Source organism: Lates calcarifer, linkage group LG13 (assembly GCF_001640805.2).
Source record: "Lates calcarifer isolate ASB-BC8 linkage group LG13, TLL_Latcal_v3, whole genome shotgun sequence".
NCBI lineage: Eukaryota > Metazoa > Chordata > Actinopteri > Centropomidae > Lates > Lates calcarifer.
The window spans coordinates 16481722-16500048 of record NC_066845.1 but is presented as its reverse complement, the minus strand read 5'-3'; the positions used below and the strand labels follow the sequence as shown (position 1 = coordinate 16500048).

At 41.6% G+C, this 18327-nt stretch overlaps 2 protein-coding genes across 2 annotated transcripts; one reads left to right on the top strand and one right to left on the bottom strand.

Annotated features, from left to right (window-relative positions):
• Positions 1-188: 188 nt before the first annotated feature.
• On the top strand, positions 189-6371 carry zgc:154046 (Carnitine O-acetyltransferase-like). The gene is made up of 14 exons (XM_018669487.2): positions 189-361; positions 1570-1839; positions 2216-2334; positions 2954-3007; positions 3130-3295; positions 3450-3624; positions 3704-3882; positions 3974-4074; positions 4161-4280; positions 4362-4484; positions 4578-4713; positions 5346-5408; positions 5506-5643; positions 5747-6371. Exons 1-14 carry the CDS (start codon positions 335-337, stop codon positions 5960-5962), a joined length of 1887 nt encoding a protein of 628 aa, XP_018525003.1. The 5' UTR covers positions 189-334; the 3' UTR covers positions 5963-6371.
• On the bottom strand, positions 6361-16020 carry adamts13 (ADAM metallopeptidase with thrombospondin type 1 motif, 13). Its single transcript, XM_018669486.2, has 29 exons — positions 15830-16020; positions 15455-15521; positions 15141-15274; positions 14747-14830; positions 14330-14454; positions 14084-14230; positions 13872-14006; positions 13488-13638; positions 13270-13374; positions 13004-13155; positions 12810-12873; positions 12311-12437; positions 12056-12204; positions 11787-11907; positions 11551-11631; positions 11289-11470; positions 11042-11195; positions 10523-10652; positions 10242-10421; positions 9900-10098; positions 9720-9822; positions 9504-9633; positions 9206-9382; positions 8903-9107; positions 7985-8336; positions 7755-7898; positions 7475-7654; positions 6824-6999; positions 6361-6716 (listed from the first exon to the last, which is right to left on the bottom strand). The coding sequence occupies exons 1-29, from the start codon at positions 15905-15907 to the stop codon at positions 6561-6563; spliced, it is 4188 nt and encodes a 1395-aa protein (XP_018525002.1). The 5' UTR covers positions 15908-16020; the 3' UTR covers positions 6361-6560.
• Between the last annotated feature and the right edge of the window lie 2307 nt (positions 16021-18327).

Sequence of the window (18327 nt, the reverse complement as noted above, 5' to 3'; positions counted from 1 at the left end):
AACGAATAATATCTTATTAATGCATCTTATGAATTACGGGTATCCACTATTTATTCTAGTAAAATAAACAGAATAATGAAATGAGGCAGCTTTAGTTGCTGAAAATTTTTGATGAGCTAAATAGTTAAAAAGCTAGTCACACGGGTACTAAACTCCACTTGGAAAAACAGGACTTTTAGTGAGGAGCTCGAGGTTGTTTTTGCTCGGTGGGTCCGAGGGGGGGCGGACAGCTGAGAATAGACAGTGTGTGCTTGTCCTTGAGACATGACTGCCCGAGGGTTTCCCATCTATATTCCCGGGACAGTCGAACACTTAAGCGCGTCTATCTGACAAGATGTTGGGTGTTTTTGTCAGAGCCGTGGTGAGTCTGTTGTTTTTACGTGTATTTTAAGTGCGCAGTAACGTTTAGTTTTACGGCATTAGACTGGGTGAAGGGGGTGGGGCGCTCTACAGGACAGCAACAATGTGACAATATTAGGTTAAAATGTAACTCGTCTTTCAACACTGTAGGCTGTCAAAATATCCGGTACTCTATTTGTAATGGCAGACTATTATTTTTAGTACGCTTTTCGCAGCCAGTCATTGTGACATTTTGCATAACATTAGCTTAGCGTAGCCGATAGCATAACGTTAGCTTAATGTGCATGCAGCAAAAAGGACATGGGAAACAGCACTATAGTGGCAGTTTTACACGTTGCAGAGTTTCCCTTCAGTGCTATCTTTCTTTTTATATTCTTTGTTGTGACGTTTATAGTTAAAAACAACAAAACATTGACGCTCCAACACACCGTGGTCATGTTTTTATTTTGAAAACCGGAAGTTCTTTATTTCATTCCCATAAACTTGGCACAAATTTAGATAGTGTCCATTAATGTGTATTATATACACCATATAACACTTTCATCAGTCATTTTTGTCCCCACTGTCACTTAAATGATAAACACACACACGTTAAATTCGATAGCAAACACATTTATTTTGAAATCTTAACCTCAATATATAAGATAAAGACTTCATATTGATAACCAGCAGTGAGCTGAGGGTACAGATAGATTTCTTGCTTTCATGTGTGTTTGTTTTAGCTGCCATTCCAAAGGTTCAACTTGTCAAACTGCTATTTATAAGCTGGCAGAGCCCACAGCAGTGGGTCCAAACAAATAGTGTGACTGCTTCACTTAGTTGTTATGGTGTCAGTTTTCATAGATGAAATCACTCTACATTAAAACATATGCATTTGCACATAATTAGGAATGCTGTTCACAGCACTGAATCCAGTTCTTACTTGAAGCCATTTGGACTGTGTCATTCACTATTTGAGTCTTCCACTGCATACATTATATGTTGACACCTGAATATGTGAAGCAGCACCAGTCACTTCTGTTGTCTTAATGTTCTGGTTCAACTAGAGACATTATCAATAAGATTAAATATCAGTAATTGCACTTTTATATCAATGCAGTGAGCCATTGTCATTGCAATAGTCAGTTACAATATTTGAGCAAAGACTAGGTGTGATACTATCCTTGTGTCATATTTTTTACAATATAATAATCAAGTTCATGTTTCTAGCTCCGGCCAGGTGTGGTGAGGCCATGTCGCCTGGTCAGATCAGTAACACTGATCCCAGAAAGGTCCTTGGCGCACCAGGAGGGTTTACCTAAGCTGCCTGTGCCACCCTTGAAGCAGACATGTGAGCGCTACCTGACCAGTCTGAAGCCCATTGTCAGTGAAGAGGAGCTGGAACACACCCGGCAGCTGGTGGAAGAGTTTCTCAAAGGTGGTGTGGGGGAGAGGCTGCAGAAAGGCCTGGAGCGACGGGCACGCAAGACAGACAACTGGGTAGATATTTGGTTGTATTTGGCATTTTTGTGTAGCATGGTGGACACACTGAGGGTAAAACTTGTCTTTGGTGTTGCAAGTGTCTTGACTAAAAAGTGTATTTGCTGATGAGTACAGTAAAGTTACTATGATTGACTTTTCATTTTGCACTGAGGTCCATATGGCAGGCCAGTGGGGGGGGGGCACAAGTACTGGTCCAACTCTGCAAACTCATGCTTACTCTGCAGTTTGAAATAGTTGTATGATGAGTTAATGTTAAGCCTTTGTAAAGAAGTAATCTGGATCTGTTGTTGTGTAAGACATCTATTTGTTTGTATGGACTGATAAATGCAAATATATTGTATCCTGCTATCTAACTACTGCTGTGTTTATGTAGCTGTCAGAATGGTGGATGCAGTCAGCCTATTTAGACTGCCGTATGCCCGTGGCAGTCTACACCAGCCCTGGAGTTGTCCTGCCACGCATGCACTTCCATGATCGCCAAGGACAGATGAGGTGAGCGAGCAGGATCCACATCTAGGACCAGCCACAGTTGCTAAGCTCTTTACTGAACATATCTCTATAATCACAAAAAAGTAGAGCCAGACCTTTTAACGTGTGTTGTCAATCTCTCTGGCTCCCACAATGTCAGTCATAATCCTCAACTGTCTAATTATAAGCACACTCATAAAGTTGTTTCCAAAAGTGATTTACTTTGTGTTGAAGTACAGTATAAACAAGCTCACATGTAGCTGAAGTTTCAAGCCGACCTTTGCAGAGGCTTCCCTTTGCATGCTGGCTATTTAAAGCACTCTGGCTGCTCATAGCATTGCTCAGCTGTTTTTGACTACTGTGACCCATGGGATATGCAGTGAACATGGTGGCCCCATAGAGAAACACTCCAGTTAATGCTAGTGCTACAGTTTTAGGTGTGCAGGGTACAATAGGCTCCTCATTTATCAACCAGTAACACAGTTTGAATGACATTTATATATTAATGTCTCCATTCAAAATTGATAACTGATTAACTAATTGAATTTTGTGTGTCTGTGTATCCATTATATGCTCAGTAACTTGTAGATATTGATGCAAAATGAGTAGGGGTGACAATAAAACAGTTATATCTCTTCTACAGATTTGCTGCCAAACTAATTGCAGGAGTTCTGGACTTTAAAAAAATGATTGATACGTGAGTCTGCCTAAATCTTATACAGACACCACACTGTCTGTATACCATGGAAATATCATTATCATTTTGTGTGGTCGGTTTACAAAACTGCAGATGCATGATGTTGAGGTTCTGTGTCACAGTGAGACCCTGCCTGTAGAGTACCTGAGTGGGAAGCCGCTGTGTATGGATCAGTATTACCAGATCTTGTCCTCCTGTCGTATCCCTGGTCCAAAGAGAGACACTGTCGTAAATTACGCCATCGGGAAGACATCTCCCACTCACATCACTGTGGTCCACAACTTCCAGGTACTCTAGATGGCACTGCTGCTCTCTTCTCCTTCCTGTATCCTCAGCATTTCAGCAAGACATTTCAACATAAACTGATTTTATAGTGTGATTATCCATGGTGCAGTGATTAAATGACCCTGACCTGCAACCCCACCCCCCACCCCCCACCCAGTTCTTTGTCTTGGATGTGTACAACAGTGATGGCACCCGACTGACAGTAGACCAGATTTACATGCAGCTGGAGAAGATCTGGAACTCATCTTTGCAGACTAATAAGGAGCCGATTGGCATCCTTACATCCCAGCACCGCAACACCTGGGGGAAAGCCTATAACAACCTAATTAAGGGTGAGCAAGAGAGGGATTCAAACATATTGCTTAGAAAATGTATTTGAGTGAAAATGCATCCTATTTTATTAATCCCCAGATAAGACAAATAAAGAGTCAGTCCGTGCCATCCAGAAAAGTATCTTCACAGTTTGTTTGGATGCTCCGATGCCTCGTGTGTCAGATGAGCTGTACCAGAGCCGAGTGGCTGCCCAGATGCTGCACGGAGGAGGAGCTCGATGGAACAGCGGCAACCGCTGGTTTGACAAAACATTACAGGTCAGTTTGAGACAAATGGCTTAACATTTCAAATAATTAACAGGACTGTGGCAATGGTTCAAATTTGAATGCACTTGTAAATCATCCTCAGTTCATTGTCGGTGAGGACGGTACATGTGGACTGGTGTATGAACACGCACCTGCCGAGGGTCCACCCATCGTGTTTCTCATCGATTACGTTGTGAAATACATGTAAGTTTCATTCAGATTTTAGGTAAGTGTTCTGTCTGTCTCCAAATAAGCACAAACTGACTTACCATTTCACATTTTCTCCACAGGCAGAAAGCTGAAGTAGTCCGCTCCCCCATGGTTCCCTTGGCAATGCCTGAGAAACTGCGATTTAACATTACACCTGAGATCAAGAGAGACATCGAGAAAGCCAAACAAAACATGAACATGTATGTGAATTGTAGGTCCTGATTATTATTATTGCCTCAGCTTTGATTTTGTGTAACTTCCTCTTCTCTTTATTTTACTAGAATGGTACATGACTTAGATGTGAAGGTGCTTATGTTTTGTCATTTTGGAAAAAATGTGCCAAAGCAACATAAGCTGAGTCCAGATGCTTTTGTGCAGATGGCTTTTCAACTTGCCTACTTCAGGTAAGAAATCCCTTTTCGTAGTTGAAAATGATCCTTGACATAGACATTACGTGTACTGCATCATATATCGTGTGTGTTGTTTTTGAATTCCAGGATGTATAATACTTGCTGCTCGACGTATGAGAGTGCATCATTACGAATGTTTAAATATGGGCGAACAGATGCGATCAATACAACTACTGCAGACTCACTTAAATTCGTCCAGGCAATGCAAGACCCAGCTAAACAGGTACTGGTAAACGACTATTACTAGTTTCACAATAAATGTACAGTTTAAAGGGTAGCTCCAGGATATTTGAACCTGTCTTTTTTGCCCATGTTTTAAAGGTGTAAGTGATTGATTGGGACAAAAATCTTTGCAATCGGTGAAGTATTGAGCAAGAATCATGTCCCTGAAAACAGAGAACAGCTGCTGCAGTGTAATCCAACAGGGTATCTGTCCACATCAAAGTAAATCTACTAAATAACTTGTTTTTGTCACTGACATGCTCAGACTGTTATTATGAACTGTTTTTGTCTAAATTTCTAGTAAAACAAAAAGGATCTTACTCTTTAATAGAAAGATCTGTCTCTGTAGAAATCCGATCAATAAAGTTGTCATGCACTTATAATAACAATCTGAGCCTGTCTGTAGCAAAAACAAGCACTTTTGTGGACGCACAATTGTTCACTGGATTACATTGTAGCAGCTGTTTCTGGCCAGGTACTCCGTTCTTGCGCAATACTGCGCTGATTCCAAAGATTTTTGTCCATATCAATCATTTACACCCAAAAACATCGGAAAATAAGGTTCAGGTTCAAAAATCCCAAAGTTGTCATTTCTGCCATGTAAGCTGTCTGAACAGAAAATACTGTCAACAGAACACAGAGAGGCTGGTGCTGCTACAGAGGGCCATTCAGACACATAAGGAAAACACGTACAATGTGAGAGCTGGACTTCATCAACATAAAAGTCATTGTTTTTTTTTCCTGAAACCATCTGATTAATCTCAGTTCTATGCATTCAACTTTTCCTTTTAAGGCAATTCATGGACAAGGTATAGACAGACACCTCCTCGGGCTGAAGATGCAGAGTATTGAAGACCTGACCTCCATGCCTGAGATATTCATGGATACCTCTTTTGCTGTGGCTCAGCATTATAATCTCTCCACCAGCCAGGTATATTTGCATCTAAGAAAACCAAAAGTCTATTATGACAGAGCAAATGATTATTTGTTGTCATGTTTGTTTGTTTTCGTCTCTCTTTCGTCTCCGTGTCCAGGTTGGCTCCAAGACAGACTGTGTGATGTGCTTTGGTCCAGTGGTGCCAGATGGCTATGGAGTGTGTTACAATCCCATGGACGAGCACATCAACATCGCCATCACGGCCTTCAACAGCTGTGAGGAGACGCACGCTGCCAAGTTTGCCCAGGCTGTAGAGGATGCTCTGTTGGACATGAGAGCTCTCCTGGAAGACACAGCTACAGCCAAGCAGTGATCCTCCACACACGGGAGCCTGGCATGGTCTTCATGTCCCACTGGGCTGTACGGGAGCTGGAATTGAACTGGTGTTGGAGTCGCTGGCAGAGTGCCACGCTGGCACACAATGTACTGAGTGTGTAAGAGCTGGGGAGAAACCTGTTATCAAAGGATTGTGGGAAGTGGAATGTGTGATGATTAATGAACTGCCTTTGAGATGAGAAATACTTCTCTACAATGGAAACTCTAATTCTAAATTTTAATATATTGTATAAACTTGAATAACATTAATATGTATAAACTTTAAATGAACATTATTTGCTAATTGTAATAGTATAAATATTTTTGTCTTTGTTTATACTTAACCAGTTCCTGGTGCAGTCTTCAGAATGACACTGTCCTTGTTTGACTTAAAGATTTTGAGTGCTTTGGTTTCTTTATTATTTATTTTAGGTCAAAATAATTAGCACAAAAGTATGAAAAGTAAGTTAAAAAGGGTCTTGTTTTCTACTTAATCTCTCTACACAACAGAATAGAATTTACAAAACCTTAATTGTAAACTAAAGAAATGTTAAGCATATAAATCAAAACCTCCTCAAGATAGTTAACATTTCGTATCAAGGACTGGTAAAGGAATATTCAGCTCTGAAGCTTCCTTTGGTATGCAGGTAGTCTCCATGAAATTCAATCTCAGCCATATTTCCAGAGGAGTGCCACAGAAACAGCTGTTGGCCTTTAAAGACATTTGTCTTTAAGACGTCCATGTCCCGGATCTGAGCCAGAAACACACAACAAAATATTGCAGCAGTTATTACACTTTTATCCAATTAAGTATGCAGCATAATGAAACAACAATATGAGTGAAGAAGCTTGTCTGCACCATAATGTATGTAGACTGGGAGTTGGTGGCGTTGAATACTAATCCTATGTGAAGCGCTTGGATTCTGATCTTCACTCCGGGAGGGGCATTGATGAGCACTCGACAGGTGTGGTTAGTGCTGGACGTTGCTGGATTCTCAAAGTCACCGCTGGGGGAGAACAGCTGAATGTCACAGTCTGTGGCGCAAAGACAAGGAATATTTAATCTTTGGTAAATGCCTGGGGTAAACAAAATACAATATGAACATCTGTACAGTCAAACACAGTCCAATGCACTGAGTATTTCATTTGTAAAGGTCAAAATGTTGGAACATTTGTTGGGTCTATGGTATTTTTATGCTATAGTTTGTAGCATGTAAATCTTTATAATATTTTCAGCTTCATTCTTATTTATTGCAGGGTTTTTGCATTGGGTTGCATTAGACTGTGCAAGTGATCATACCTTTGCGCACATCTCTCTAGATAATATTTTGAACTTTTATGTCGCAATAGGCTCAGACAATTGGCCCAGTTTACATATAGTTGCATTCTTTTTCATTAATCATCATCATCCTGTCTTTTGAGTCAATATGTACAGAATGTCTTTTGGGCCTTTAAAAAGTACAACTCATTGGTCCAGCTCTGCACATAATGACTGTACACACTGTCTTACCCTGATGGTGGCCTCTCTTAGTGTTTTTCTGTGACTTGTAGGTGAACACAATCCCATTCCCAGGAGTGAGCAGATTTTGACGAACCAGCAGGACATTGGTTCTAGAGGTCAGTTCACTCCCTGCTATCTGCGCACACTTCCTCAAAAATGCAAGTCGGTCATAAAATGCCACATACTCCTCTGCAGGGACACATACAGATACAGATACAGACATTTATTTTGTTACAATATCCATGGCATAAGAAGTAATGTGTTTTTTTACATATTTTAAACAACATACTTTTCCTGCAATTCAAGGAGCTAGATTCCACTCTAATGTGAATGACTTCATCTAGGGGTCGGCCTATGGACACCGTGCAGTGGCTGGTTACGTCTTTCAAATCCACTGTGCCTGATTCCTCAAGGAATAGCTGTCCACATGCACCTGAAAAAGAGCACACACTGTTACGATAATCCTCCATCTGCCCTTAGCTCTTACAGACAATGGGTGAAGAATCAAAGTGTTTATGCCTTTAGGGGCTGGGGTGGTTGTCATGGTGGTCTGTGGGATTGTGATTGTCTCTGTTGGAAGTGGAGGAAGACGACCCATGCGGTGCTGTGGTGTATCTGTGTGGCTCAGAGTGGGAGACAGAAGAGGTCCCTCTGTGAGGTTAACCATCTTGACAGTCTGTGTTGCAGTGGTGGCGTCGGAGACAACATCTAATGTGGGCGGCATATCTCCGCAGCTGCCCATGTAACAGCCCTGGATGGTGATGGGCTTGGGCATGTGCATGCAAAGCAGAGGGCTGAGGGGCTCAGACTTAGAGGGGCCCAGACAGGACACAGTTCTGGATTGGATCCCATATCCACAGGGCACTGAACACTGGAGAGAAACACAGTAGCTAAGTTTATGTCACTGTGTCAATATCATCATACATATTACATATAAATATTCGACTGTGGAAAGATAGAAAACTAGCTTAGTAGTAGTAGACTATTACCTCTACTATCACTGGAAATGATGTTGTTTTGTATTAATACTCCCATTTCACCTTTTTCTCTTATTTGTCCTTGTGCATAAGTGCTGCTGGTCGACAGCTAATGATTATTCTCATTGTTTATTAATCTGGCTCATTTTCCAGAGGAAATAATTAATAGTTTGGAATGTAAGATGTTTGAAAATAGTGAAAAAACACTCAACACAATTTCCCAGTGCCCAAGGTGCAGCTTCTCATGTCTTGCTTTGTGTGACCACTAGTCCAAAACCCAAAGATATTCAATTTAGAGTGATATCAAAATAAGCAAGTCCTCATATTTGAGAAGCTGGAGCTAGAGAATGATTGACAAAATTGATAGCTTATTAAAGATTTCTGTCTATCAATTTATTAATCTATTCTAATCTAATTTGATCCTCATATTCCCGTCCATTCTTTCTCCGATGAATTGTACCTGGCTCCATGGCTTCACCTCCCACCTGAAGGTGCAGACTTGCACCAGGCAGGGGACCGTGGTGGCCGGTTTGACAGCTGTGTGGCAGTTTTCGTCTGGCACCACACGCTCCTTGCCGTGGACAAAATGAACACAAGACACAATCCTCTGAGCAACACCCAAGTCACAGGACACAGAGCAGGGTGACGTCCTGAATACCTTCCACCTGGACAAGTGACAGTGGTAGTAAAAATCACTTTTGCTTTTTTTGTGTGTGTGTGTGTGTGGTGTGTGTGTGTGTGTGTGTATTCATGTGTGATTTACCTTGCTGGGCAGCTTTGGGTGTTACATGAAACCACTGCTGTGGGTTTAAGAGAGTCACTACACTCCGAATCCTCCACAACCACCTCCTCCCTCTCTGCTTCTCGAGCGCAATACAGCACTCTGTTGGCCACCCCTCCTCCACATGTTACACTGCAGACTCCTTGCTTAGAGCGCCACCTGGTTGTTAAAAAATATCTTACTGCTGTCTTTGGTTGGATCATTACTTAAAACAACATAGCAACCTTCCTCTGAATTAATATACTAGATACTACAGGCAAATATGAGACCGGTATCTCACATGGGAGGGCAGGGAGATGTGCTGCAGATCTCAGAGTGAGGAGAAGGTTTGGTCAAAGCATCACAGTGGAAGTCAGGCACCCCAAGTCTGGTCTGGTGGTCCACACAGGAAAACCACACCTGCAGGGTTCCTACATAAGCATCAGGCTTTGGTTGACCTTATCTGATGAGGACATGCTGTTTCTAAGTGAAAGTTAGTATATTTTTTTCCACTTACCATTGCCGCAGGTCTTGGAGCACTGGCTGATAACAGGGCTCCACACATACACAGGAGCTTGTCTAGAGCGTGGCAACAAACCAACCTTTAGCATGGGCTGGTCCTGGTCAAGAAAAACCATGTTTAGACGTGATTCACATTTTGAAATAGGAGTGAGGCTTTAATCATTTTCAACTTTACCTTTCCCTTTGAGTCCCAACCAATAGGACAAACATCTACCACACAGGGAACAGAATCAGGTGGTTTGATCTGCTTTGAACAAAAGCTTTGATCCACTTCAACATCCTGACCAACTTCTGGACGGACACATGACACAACACGTTTGGCTTCTCCTGGCCCACACACTGCTGAACATTCCCCTGGCTCTGACACATGCCACCTGTGAAAGAATGGAAGTGTGTTTTCACATTAAAACTCTGTTTATTTCACAAATGCTAATATTGTTCAGTTATTTGACCCATGAACTTAGTATTTATTATATACACCATATGATCAGCATTACAGTGCAGACTTGACTCGTACCTGGCTGGACAGTGTTGCAGGTTACATTTTTCGACAGCGTTTGGAGCTGTGTTGGCTGGGCACTCAGAATCTGGAACCTTCACCACATCCGCACCATGTTTCTGAACACATCTTACAGGACGCACCATCTCTCCTCCACCACAGGAGGCACTACATGGCCCAAATGTCCCTACATCCCACCTATAAAATACCTATAGTTATTCATGTGCACCTATCTGTGCTAAACTGTAAGTGTGTGTCAGTTCAAAAGGGAAAAAAACAGAGATGAGTATGGACCTGACCTGGGAGGACAGGGTGAGAGCTGACAGGTTGTTTGGAGTGGTACAGGTGGTGGAGGTGTTTCACAGCTGTGTTCCTCCAAATGGCTGTTAGTAACTTCATCTGAACAGACATATACATGCTTCTGTACACCTGTAAAAAAAAAAATAAATAAACAACTGCTTATTACTGTTTGTTGCACTGTATGTGATTCTCCAGTTAATCAGTTCAGTGGAGATTTGGTGGCATTTTCCTGCTGAAAACAACTGAGATCAGAACAATGACAAAATGAATATGGCATATTTTGATACTTCAGAGTCCTTTTAATAGACAGACACTAAGCATGGGATAAAAGCTTGCTCAAAAAGGTCATTACTATTGCACACTATCATACAAAAGCCTCCTTTCTGGGAACTCATTCATGAAAGCCACTGGCTCCTAAAAACAATTTATCAGGGCATCAGCCACAGAAAATATTATATTAAGATGCACACTTGTTTTTAGTGTTTTTCAATATGACTCTGGGATTAACAGTTACTCACCTGATCCACAGGTGACAGAGCAGGGTGTCGTAAAGACGACCCATTTGCCTTTAGGTGTATTGCCTGTCAAGTTACCTCTGGTAGGTACATAAAACTGGTAACTAATGTTTGGGTTTGTTTTCTCCCCATACTCTTTTCCATATTTGCGATAGACCTACAAAGAGAAAGTGTTAAGTTAAACACACAGGATTTGAAAGCTACAACCCTTCAGTTAACATTTCAAAAACTGTTCATCATCTCTCCTGACCTGTATGTTTATCTCCTGTTGCAACGGTCCAGGCAGCAGCAGCTCCTCCATCGCTGGCAAAAGGTCAGGGGTCAGGTGAAGGTGATATTCCAGGCAGTTATCATCCAGTGGGGAGGGGTGGGTCATATTCAGTGCCATGCTGCCGCCTCCAGACACAATGTACTTATCCCCAACTGTTACAGCTGCAGACACAAACAAAAGCTTTAGTCTTGTGACATTTGACAGTAGAAACATAAATATCTTGTAAAGTGATGACGCTCACCCATGTGAGTGAAGAGAGGAGCCCTGTTTACAATATGAACCTGTGTGGCATTCACTGGCAGAGAGAGGAAGGTGGTGTACTCTGAAACAGAAAGCACTGCACTGTAACTCAGGGAAGAAAATACATATTCAATCAAATACATGCTCAATCAATAACTTAAATTAATTATTAAAACAGTTATCAGTTTGTTTTCTGTTAATTAATGTGTTCGATAATTACACACTGTTGTTTGTTACCTCTGGCCTGACCACCAGTGTAGGAGTCAGAGGTCAAACTGCAGGATGATCCATCTCCACCACACACCCCACACACATCCCTCACTTTTCCAGACTGTAGCACACCATCACAGCCAAACAGCTGATAAGACACAAACAGTAAATTTAAAAAAAGGTGAAAGACAGAGTGTAAAAAAAAACACAAAAAAAGAAAAATGAAAAAGAAAACAGTGACAGAGTGAGATTGCATCTGTTCTCTGGCAAGTTTAGTCACGCTTAGTCATCTCTACCTGGCATTTCCCCCTTAGGCAAGCAGCTGTAGAGCCGAAGGGAGGCGGACTGTCTGACTCACAGCGAGTCCCATCCACAAACTGAGAGCCACGACTCACTATGAAGTTGTCTCCATCTGATTGGCACATATATCTGCATTGCTCATCCCCTAGTTTTGACAAGGACAGTTTATAGGAGTTGGAGAAAATGTTGAAGATGTACTATAGTTTTTTGGTCACTTTACACATAGAAAAATATGTTTTCTTTAGGCCCACCTTGTATAAAACCTACAGCAGGGATCCATGTGTAGAAAGAGGCTGTGTTTGGTAGCAGGTAGAGGGGATGGAGGTTGGTCTGGGAACACTGCTCTGCCATGAAATCTAACTGGGTGTGCTCACAAGGCTACAGCAACACCAGTGATAAAAAAAAAACCAAAAAACAAACAGAGAATTTTAAACTTTTCCAGGTTGATGATAGACAGGTTTCCACTCAGTACAACAATGCATGTCTTTTCATCTAAAATTGATTAGAAGGACAGCTCACTTTGCCCCCTGATCAAGGCCTCACTTTCAAATCACTTCCTTGCCTCCAGTTATGTGAGTCATCCCGTCAACACTTATACCTTTGGAGGCTTCTTATGGGAGTACAGGCTGTGAACTACTAACAAATAAATCATTAAAAAGAAGGACGATTCTTGGTACAATGATACGCTGAGTAAATAGTATTGACCTACTGTATGGAAGCCCACTGTAAACATTACAAGTCAGAGCTTACCTGCTGGTGACAAAGTTCAGCCTCAATATCTGGACCCTGACAGTCGTTCCCTCCAAAAGCAGGTCTGAAAATTAGATGTGACAGATTGTTTTTGTTTTGTTTTTTTTTTTTTAAGAATTTAACTAGTGTTGTCAAGAATGATGATACTTTGAGGATCCTCAGCACTATGTTTGACGAATGCTTGCATTTGTTACCTAGGGTTGTTGCATTGCCGAGTGCGGTGAGTGACTCCCCCACCACACGTCCGAGAACAGGTGGTGAACTCAGACCAGCTGGACCAGGAGCCGTGTACCACCACAGAGGAGCTGAGCTCAACTGGGGACACACAGCGCCCCTTCAGACACCACTGCAAGAGAAGTTTGCACTTCATGAAAAAACATGCTTGTGCTTACTTTTGTTAAATAATGTCACTTAGGGAAAATGACTGCACCAAAACCACTCAGTGATCTCAGAGCAGGACCTGATTTGGTGCACACTCTGTCCCATCCAGCAGTGGAACTAGGAGACGTTTGCAGGAGCTGTCGTCACCAGGGTTAATATGACAGGACAGAACACGACAAGCTGGCTGATGGAAAAGAAAACCAATATTAGAAACATGACTAGAAATGTGATAATGATGTATATTTTTGATATGAAATGCCACCTGGTGGTGCCAAGCTGCTATTACAGCTGACTTACAAGGTCAGGGTTGGTGAAAGTGCAGGCTCTTGCAGTGCTACCAAAAGCTATACGACACTGGTCATCAACTCCATAGTACAGACCAGGCTTCCAGTCTTGTAGGGAACCTTCCATCACAGGCAGGTCATTTACACATTCAGCCTTCCCTTCACTGGAAACACCAATGCATGTGACATCTCATTCCCAGACTACTTGCAGTATATCACATATAAAGACTTAATTGGTTTTTCTACACTTAAGATTTTTTAAAGAATTTAGACTCAAAACCAAATCAAACATCCTTAAGATATGACTTGTAGATGAAATGCCCTTTCAGCAGTGCCAGGTCTGCATGATGAATGAGAGACATTTTCAAGCACAGCTGCTCTGAACAGGTTGGCCCACCTGAAGAATGTGAACAGCTGCTGTCTGCTGCAGGGGGACCAGGTCAGATCTACACTGTTGTAGCCTCCATCAGAGGCCATCATGAACCCACTCCTGCTGCAGGTGTTTCCCACTCCATCATGGTTGATTCCAAAACTAGGTGAAATGTAACACAGAGTTACAGATAGCCCTGATTAGCCCTGTTTTTAGTCACTTCTTTGAATCTGTTTTACCTGTGACCAATTTCATGAGCGATGGTGATGCCCAGGTCAAAGCCTGTGTCCTCTGTGATCACACAGCTCCATTCACTGGAGCAAGCCCCACCCAGCTGCGTTACTCCCCTGACCTGCTTATTCCCATCAGGCAACACCAGGTCATACCTGTTTGTGATGGAAGATATACAGTAAACCGTGTGCTGGTCATCCATAAAGTATGAAACATCTACTTGTAATACACCCAGATATGTGTAGACAACATACCTTGTAATGTACAACAATAGATCAGCGTGTAGTGGGTCTGTATCATTGGTGGGGTTTATCCGTCTGCCCCAGTCACACACACTTCTAAGAGATGAGGTGATGTTGGTAGACATTTGAATCTCTGGCTAGAAAATGGAAGACAAGTAACACAAGAGAAAAGGCACTGCTAAGAAAACCAAAAGAATGTTCAGTGGTTATTTGTTCTTCCACCTTGGCTCTCTTCTGAAGAGTAATCTTATATCCCATAGTAGCAGGAATGTAAACTTATTCTACTATTGCACACATTCAAAGTCATTCAGGATACCAAAATTAAATGCACAGCTACTGAACTCTTAGACTGCAGCACTATGGCTAAAATCTGCTCATTTGCAAACTTGACTCTAAAGTGAACTTGAGCTGTAACAGGGAGCCGCTTACCTCTGGCTCTGACAGGATGATCATGCGGACCAGGTGCACCCGCATATTGGCGCCCAGGGTCATGTCTCTCAACAGCTCTGAGGCCTGGGTGGAAATTGGTATATAAGTCAGATTAATATATTTCAGGATGTTCTCTCTAGAGCTGGTTAAGGAAACATTTCACCATACAACATTGGATCTGATTTTTCTCTCTAACTTGAGTTGCTTTTTACTTGTTCTCATTATTTATTGATAGCACCTTCTTTCAGCCTCAGAGTGCTGTAAATAGTGTTTGTTTAAGCCTGTAGCAATAGCTATTCTCATACATTAGTTTTAAGGCACATTTATGGAAATCAATAGAACATAGCCTGCTTAAAGAACTGTCCTTTTCCTATATGTTTGTGTTTGGACTCACAATATTGAGGTTGGTGAGGATGTATCTTTCTGTATCCTGCTTGTGAATCTGCTGCACATCAGGTCCTACCACCACCAGCAGCTCCAGATGGGTGACATCAGGTATTATGGCTGACCGACGCAGCCGCCTACTCTCTGTGAACAAAAAGACACAGTAGAAACATATACCAGTGATTTACTTATGTGTATAGTTACTTTTATGTAGTTAAACAGGTATAGGAAGGTTTTTTGTTTCAGCTGTCCTTACAATATCACATGCATAAGATACCTCTGAATGTATAATATGTGTCTTCATACTGCCATAGGAACACATACCAGAGGCATCAGGAGAAGAATCAGGAGAGGAGACTATATCTCTTTGATTGGAGGAGTGATGAAATAGCTTTTGGGAAGGAACAAACAATAACACCATATTTAGCTCCTTTAGAAACAGATGTTTTAAACCTGTAACTAAATTTAGAGCTGTGGCTTAAAACAGTGAATGAAAATACAAAAATATTTCAAGGCTTTTGTTTTTTAGTGGTTATCGTGTAAATCCAGTAAAACATAGTTTATGAGTCTCTGCAGGTCGTGGGTTTTCACAGGATGATAAACAGTTTAAAGTTGAAGAGTTCAATGTACTTTGCAGAAGTCCCGAGCAGTGGAATCACTAACCGCTGTGCTCCTGTTCACCCGCAGCTTTCCACCTACCTCGTCCAATGGAGATCTCATTAGAGCGCTGAGGCCAGGCTGCAGCAGCAGCAGACAGAGCAGAGTCATAAAAACCATGTTTCCCCCTCTTCCTGTGCGTCTACCTGCTCTCCTTTAGCTCTAGGACAATATGTGATCCTCCTACTCAGGCAGGACAGAGCCCAGCCAAGAGGGTATGACTAACATGTAAACAGCAGGGACAAAGTTGATGAGTGACACACGTCATTTGCTGTTTTTTCCCAACCTTGGGACCAAGGGGACAGCTCTCATTGGTTGTGTTTTTTTTTCTTTTCTTTTCTTTTCTTTTTTTTATGCTGTGACTAATTTGTGTCATTGCCTGTCTTTCATCACTGAGCAATCGAGACTTCTTTATATGATCAGTGATGGCAGCTGCATACTTTATTTAGTAACCAAAACCCACCTTTTGGATTGGACCCATATTTATATTTAGGGCCTTGCACAGCTGCAATCACTGCTGAATTAGTCCTAATTATCATAAATATTCATAAGTGTTGTTGCTTGATGTAGCCATTGGAGGGCAGACACGATCCTGGAAGAAACTGGGAGGAAGCAGGAGCACTCACATTCCTCCACAAGAGTGTAACAAAATAACATCCTCTGTGGCCATGACAGACATAAAACATGATCTAATGCTGAAGTGCTTATTTGGAAGAGGAGATTTACACTGGAAACAATACAACAACAACAGTCAAGCTGGAAATGACAAGCTTATTCCTGTGGGTCATGACTATAATTACTATCCTTTCCTACTTAAACTGGGCTAGATCAAAGACTGTTCTCTCTTGCTTTATCTATTAGTTGTGAATTATTTTATATAATTTGGTGGCAAGACAGTAATTTTAAATACACCCCTATGCTGATGATACAAATACAGTAAGTCTAGGGCCTACAGATTGTGTCCTGCTTCTAACACTGTGTGGGTTTGCTCTGTTGATTAATCTTTATTGCTTAATGGTCAACTTTTTCCTCCTGATATGATAATGACACAAATGTCCAGCAATAACAAGAATGTATTCCACCCTTCGGATAAACTGTAAAATGTTTCTCCATACCACAGAAAGTGTTTAACCCCCCTCCCTCCTCCATCCCCTTCCTTCCGGAGGGGGTATAGTTTATCTCCATAAAGCTAGGATTCAGGCCCATCTGCCATTAGTCTGCCAGATATCTGCCCATTGTAAGTCTGAATTAACAGCTGGGTGTCACAGGTATTACACCAGCATCACTACTCCACTAAAACCTCAATGCTCTGCTGGATTTACAGAGCACAACAGACTGTGATAAGTGTTGTTGGATCCTCATGCCCATGTCTGTTCAGAAGAGGGTTAGAGATTGTATATTTATGATGTCCTAAATTATATATACATAGCCATATGGGATACTCAAGTGGGCACAACAGATGATGCCTCGGGAAAAGGTTGTTCAGTTGCAGTTACTGAGGAAGTTGTTCATGGAACAAAGTTAAACACAGAAAAGTGATCATCTCTGTTATTCTGTTAGATTGACACAGTCATATTTTTGTTTTCCTGTTTGTTCCAATTTCACTGTCAATCTATAATTAATATCCTCTAAAACCCTCCACATGGTAAGTTACTTGTTACAACCTTTTTGGATACACATTTGATTTTGAATTGCAAAGCCCAACCTCTCAGCGTTTAATACTGAGATGCATTTATGTAGAGTGGCTCTGGCTTGTACATAAAAGGATTTTCATTCATCTGCTGCTCTTTGTCAGTCCCTCCATCTGTCACACCATTGTAAAAGATTAATGTATGCAAAAACTATAAATGTTTACCTGCCTGTTTATGACAGCCATCACCTAAAGTCTTCATGTTTGGATGTGGATGAGCAGCAATGCAAGAATTTTACTGTACTTGTTTGAAAGAAAAGATTAAGGGTGTCAATTTCTTGAGCTAGCACAGGGACCTTGCTTGCTATGCACAGGTCTGACAGACTGAGCAATAAAATAATTCAATCTCTTGCCTAGACCATGGCTTTTTTCTTATTGTCCAACCTATCAATTGTTATCATAACCAGAGGGCCTTGGTTAAATCTAGCACACCTTTCATGTCTGACTCACTGAAGCTGCTTTTCTGTTCAGAGTTTGGCATGTGACTATTTATAAAACTGCCAGAGTGATGGATCAGATGTTGAATCAAAGTTACAGCCATACATAAAAATATCACCAGCAAATGGCCTCATAACATCCGCTTTTCAAATATATGGATGTTTCTCTCAATCGTTATGCGCTTTGTTTATGAGCGACCCTGTCTTCGAGTTGTAATGTAAGAAAATCTGTAAACTCAAGAGTATTTCCTCCTGCTGATGGAACTTTTCCTGCTAATTAAGACAAATATTGTGTTGATGGTGCATTGTCAGCTGTGAGATGATGACTTTCCAGCATGTAGTGCAATACTGAGGGTGCAGAAACTCAGTGGCATTAACAAAATATACAGAAATTTTCCAGGCAGTGGTTTCCT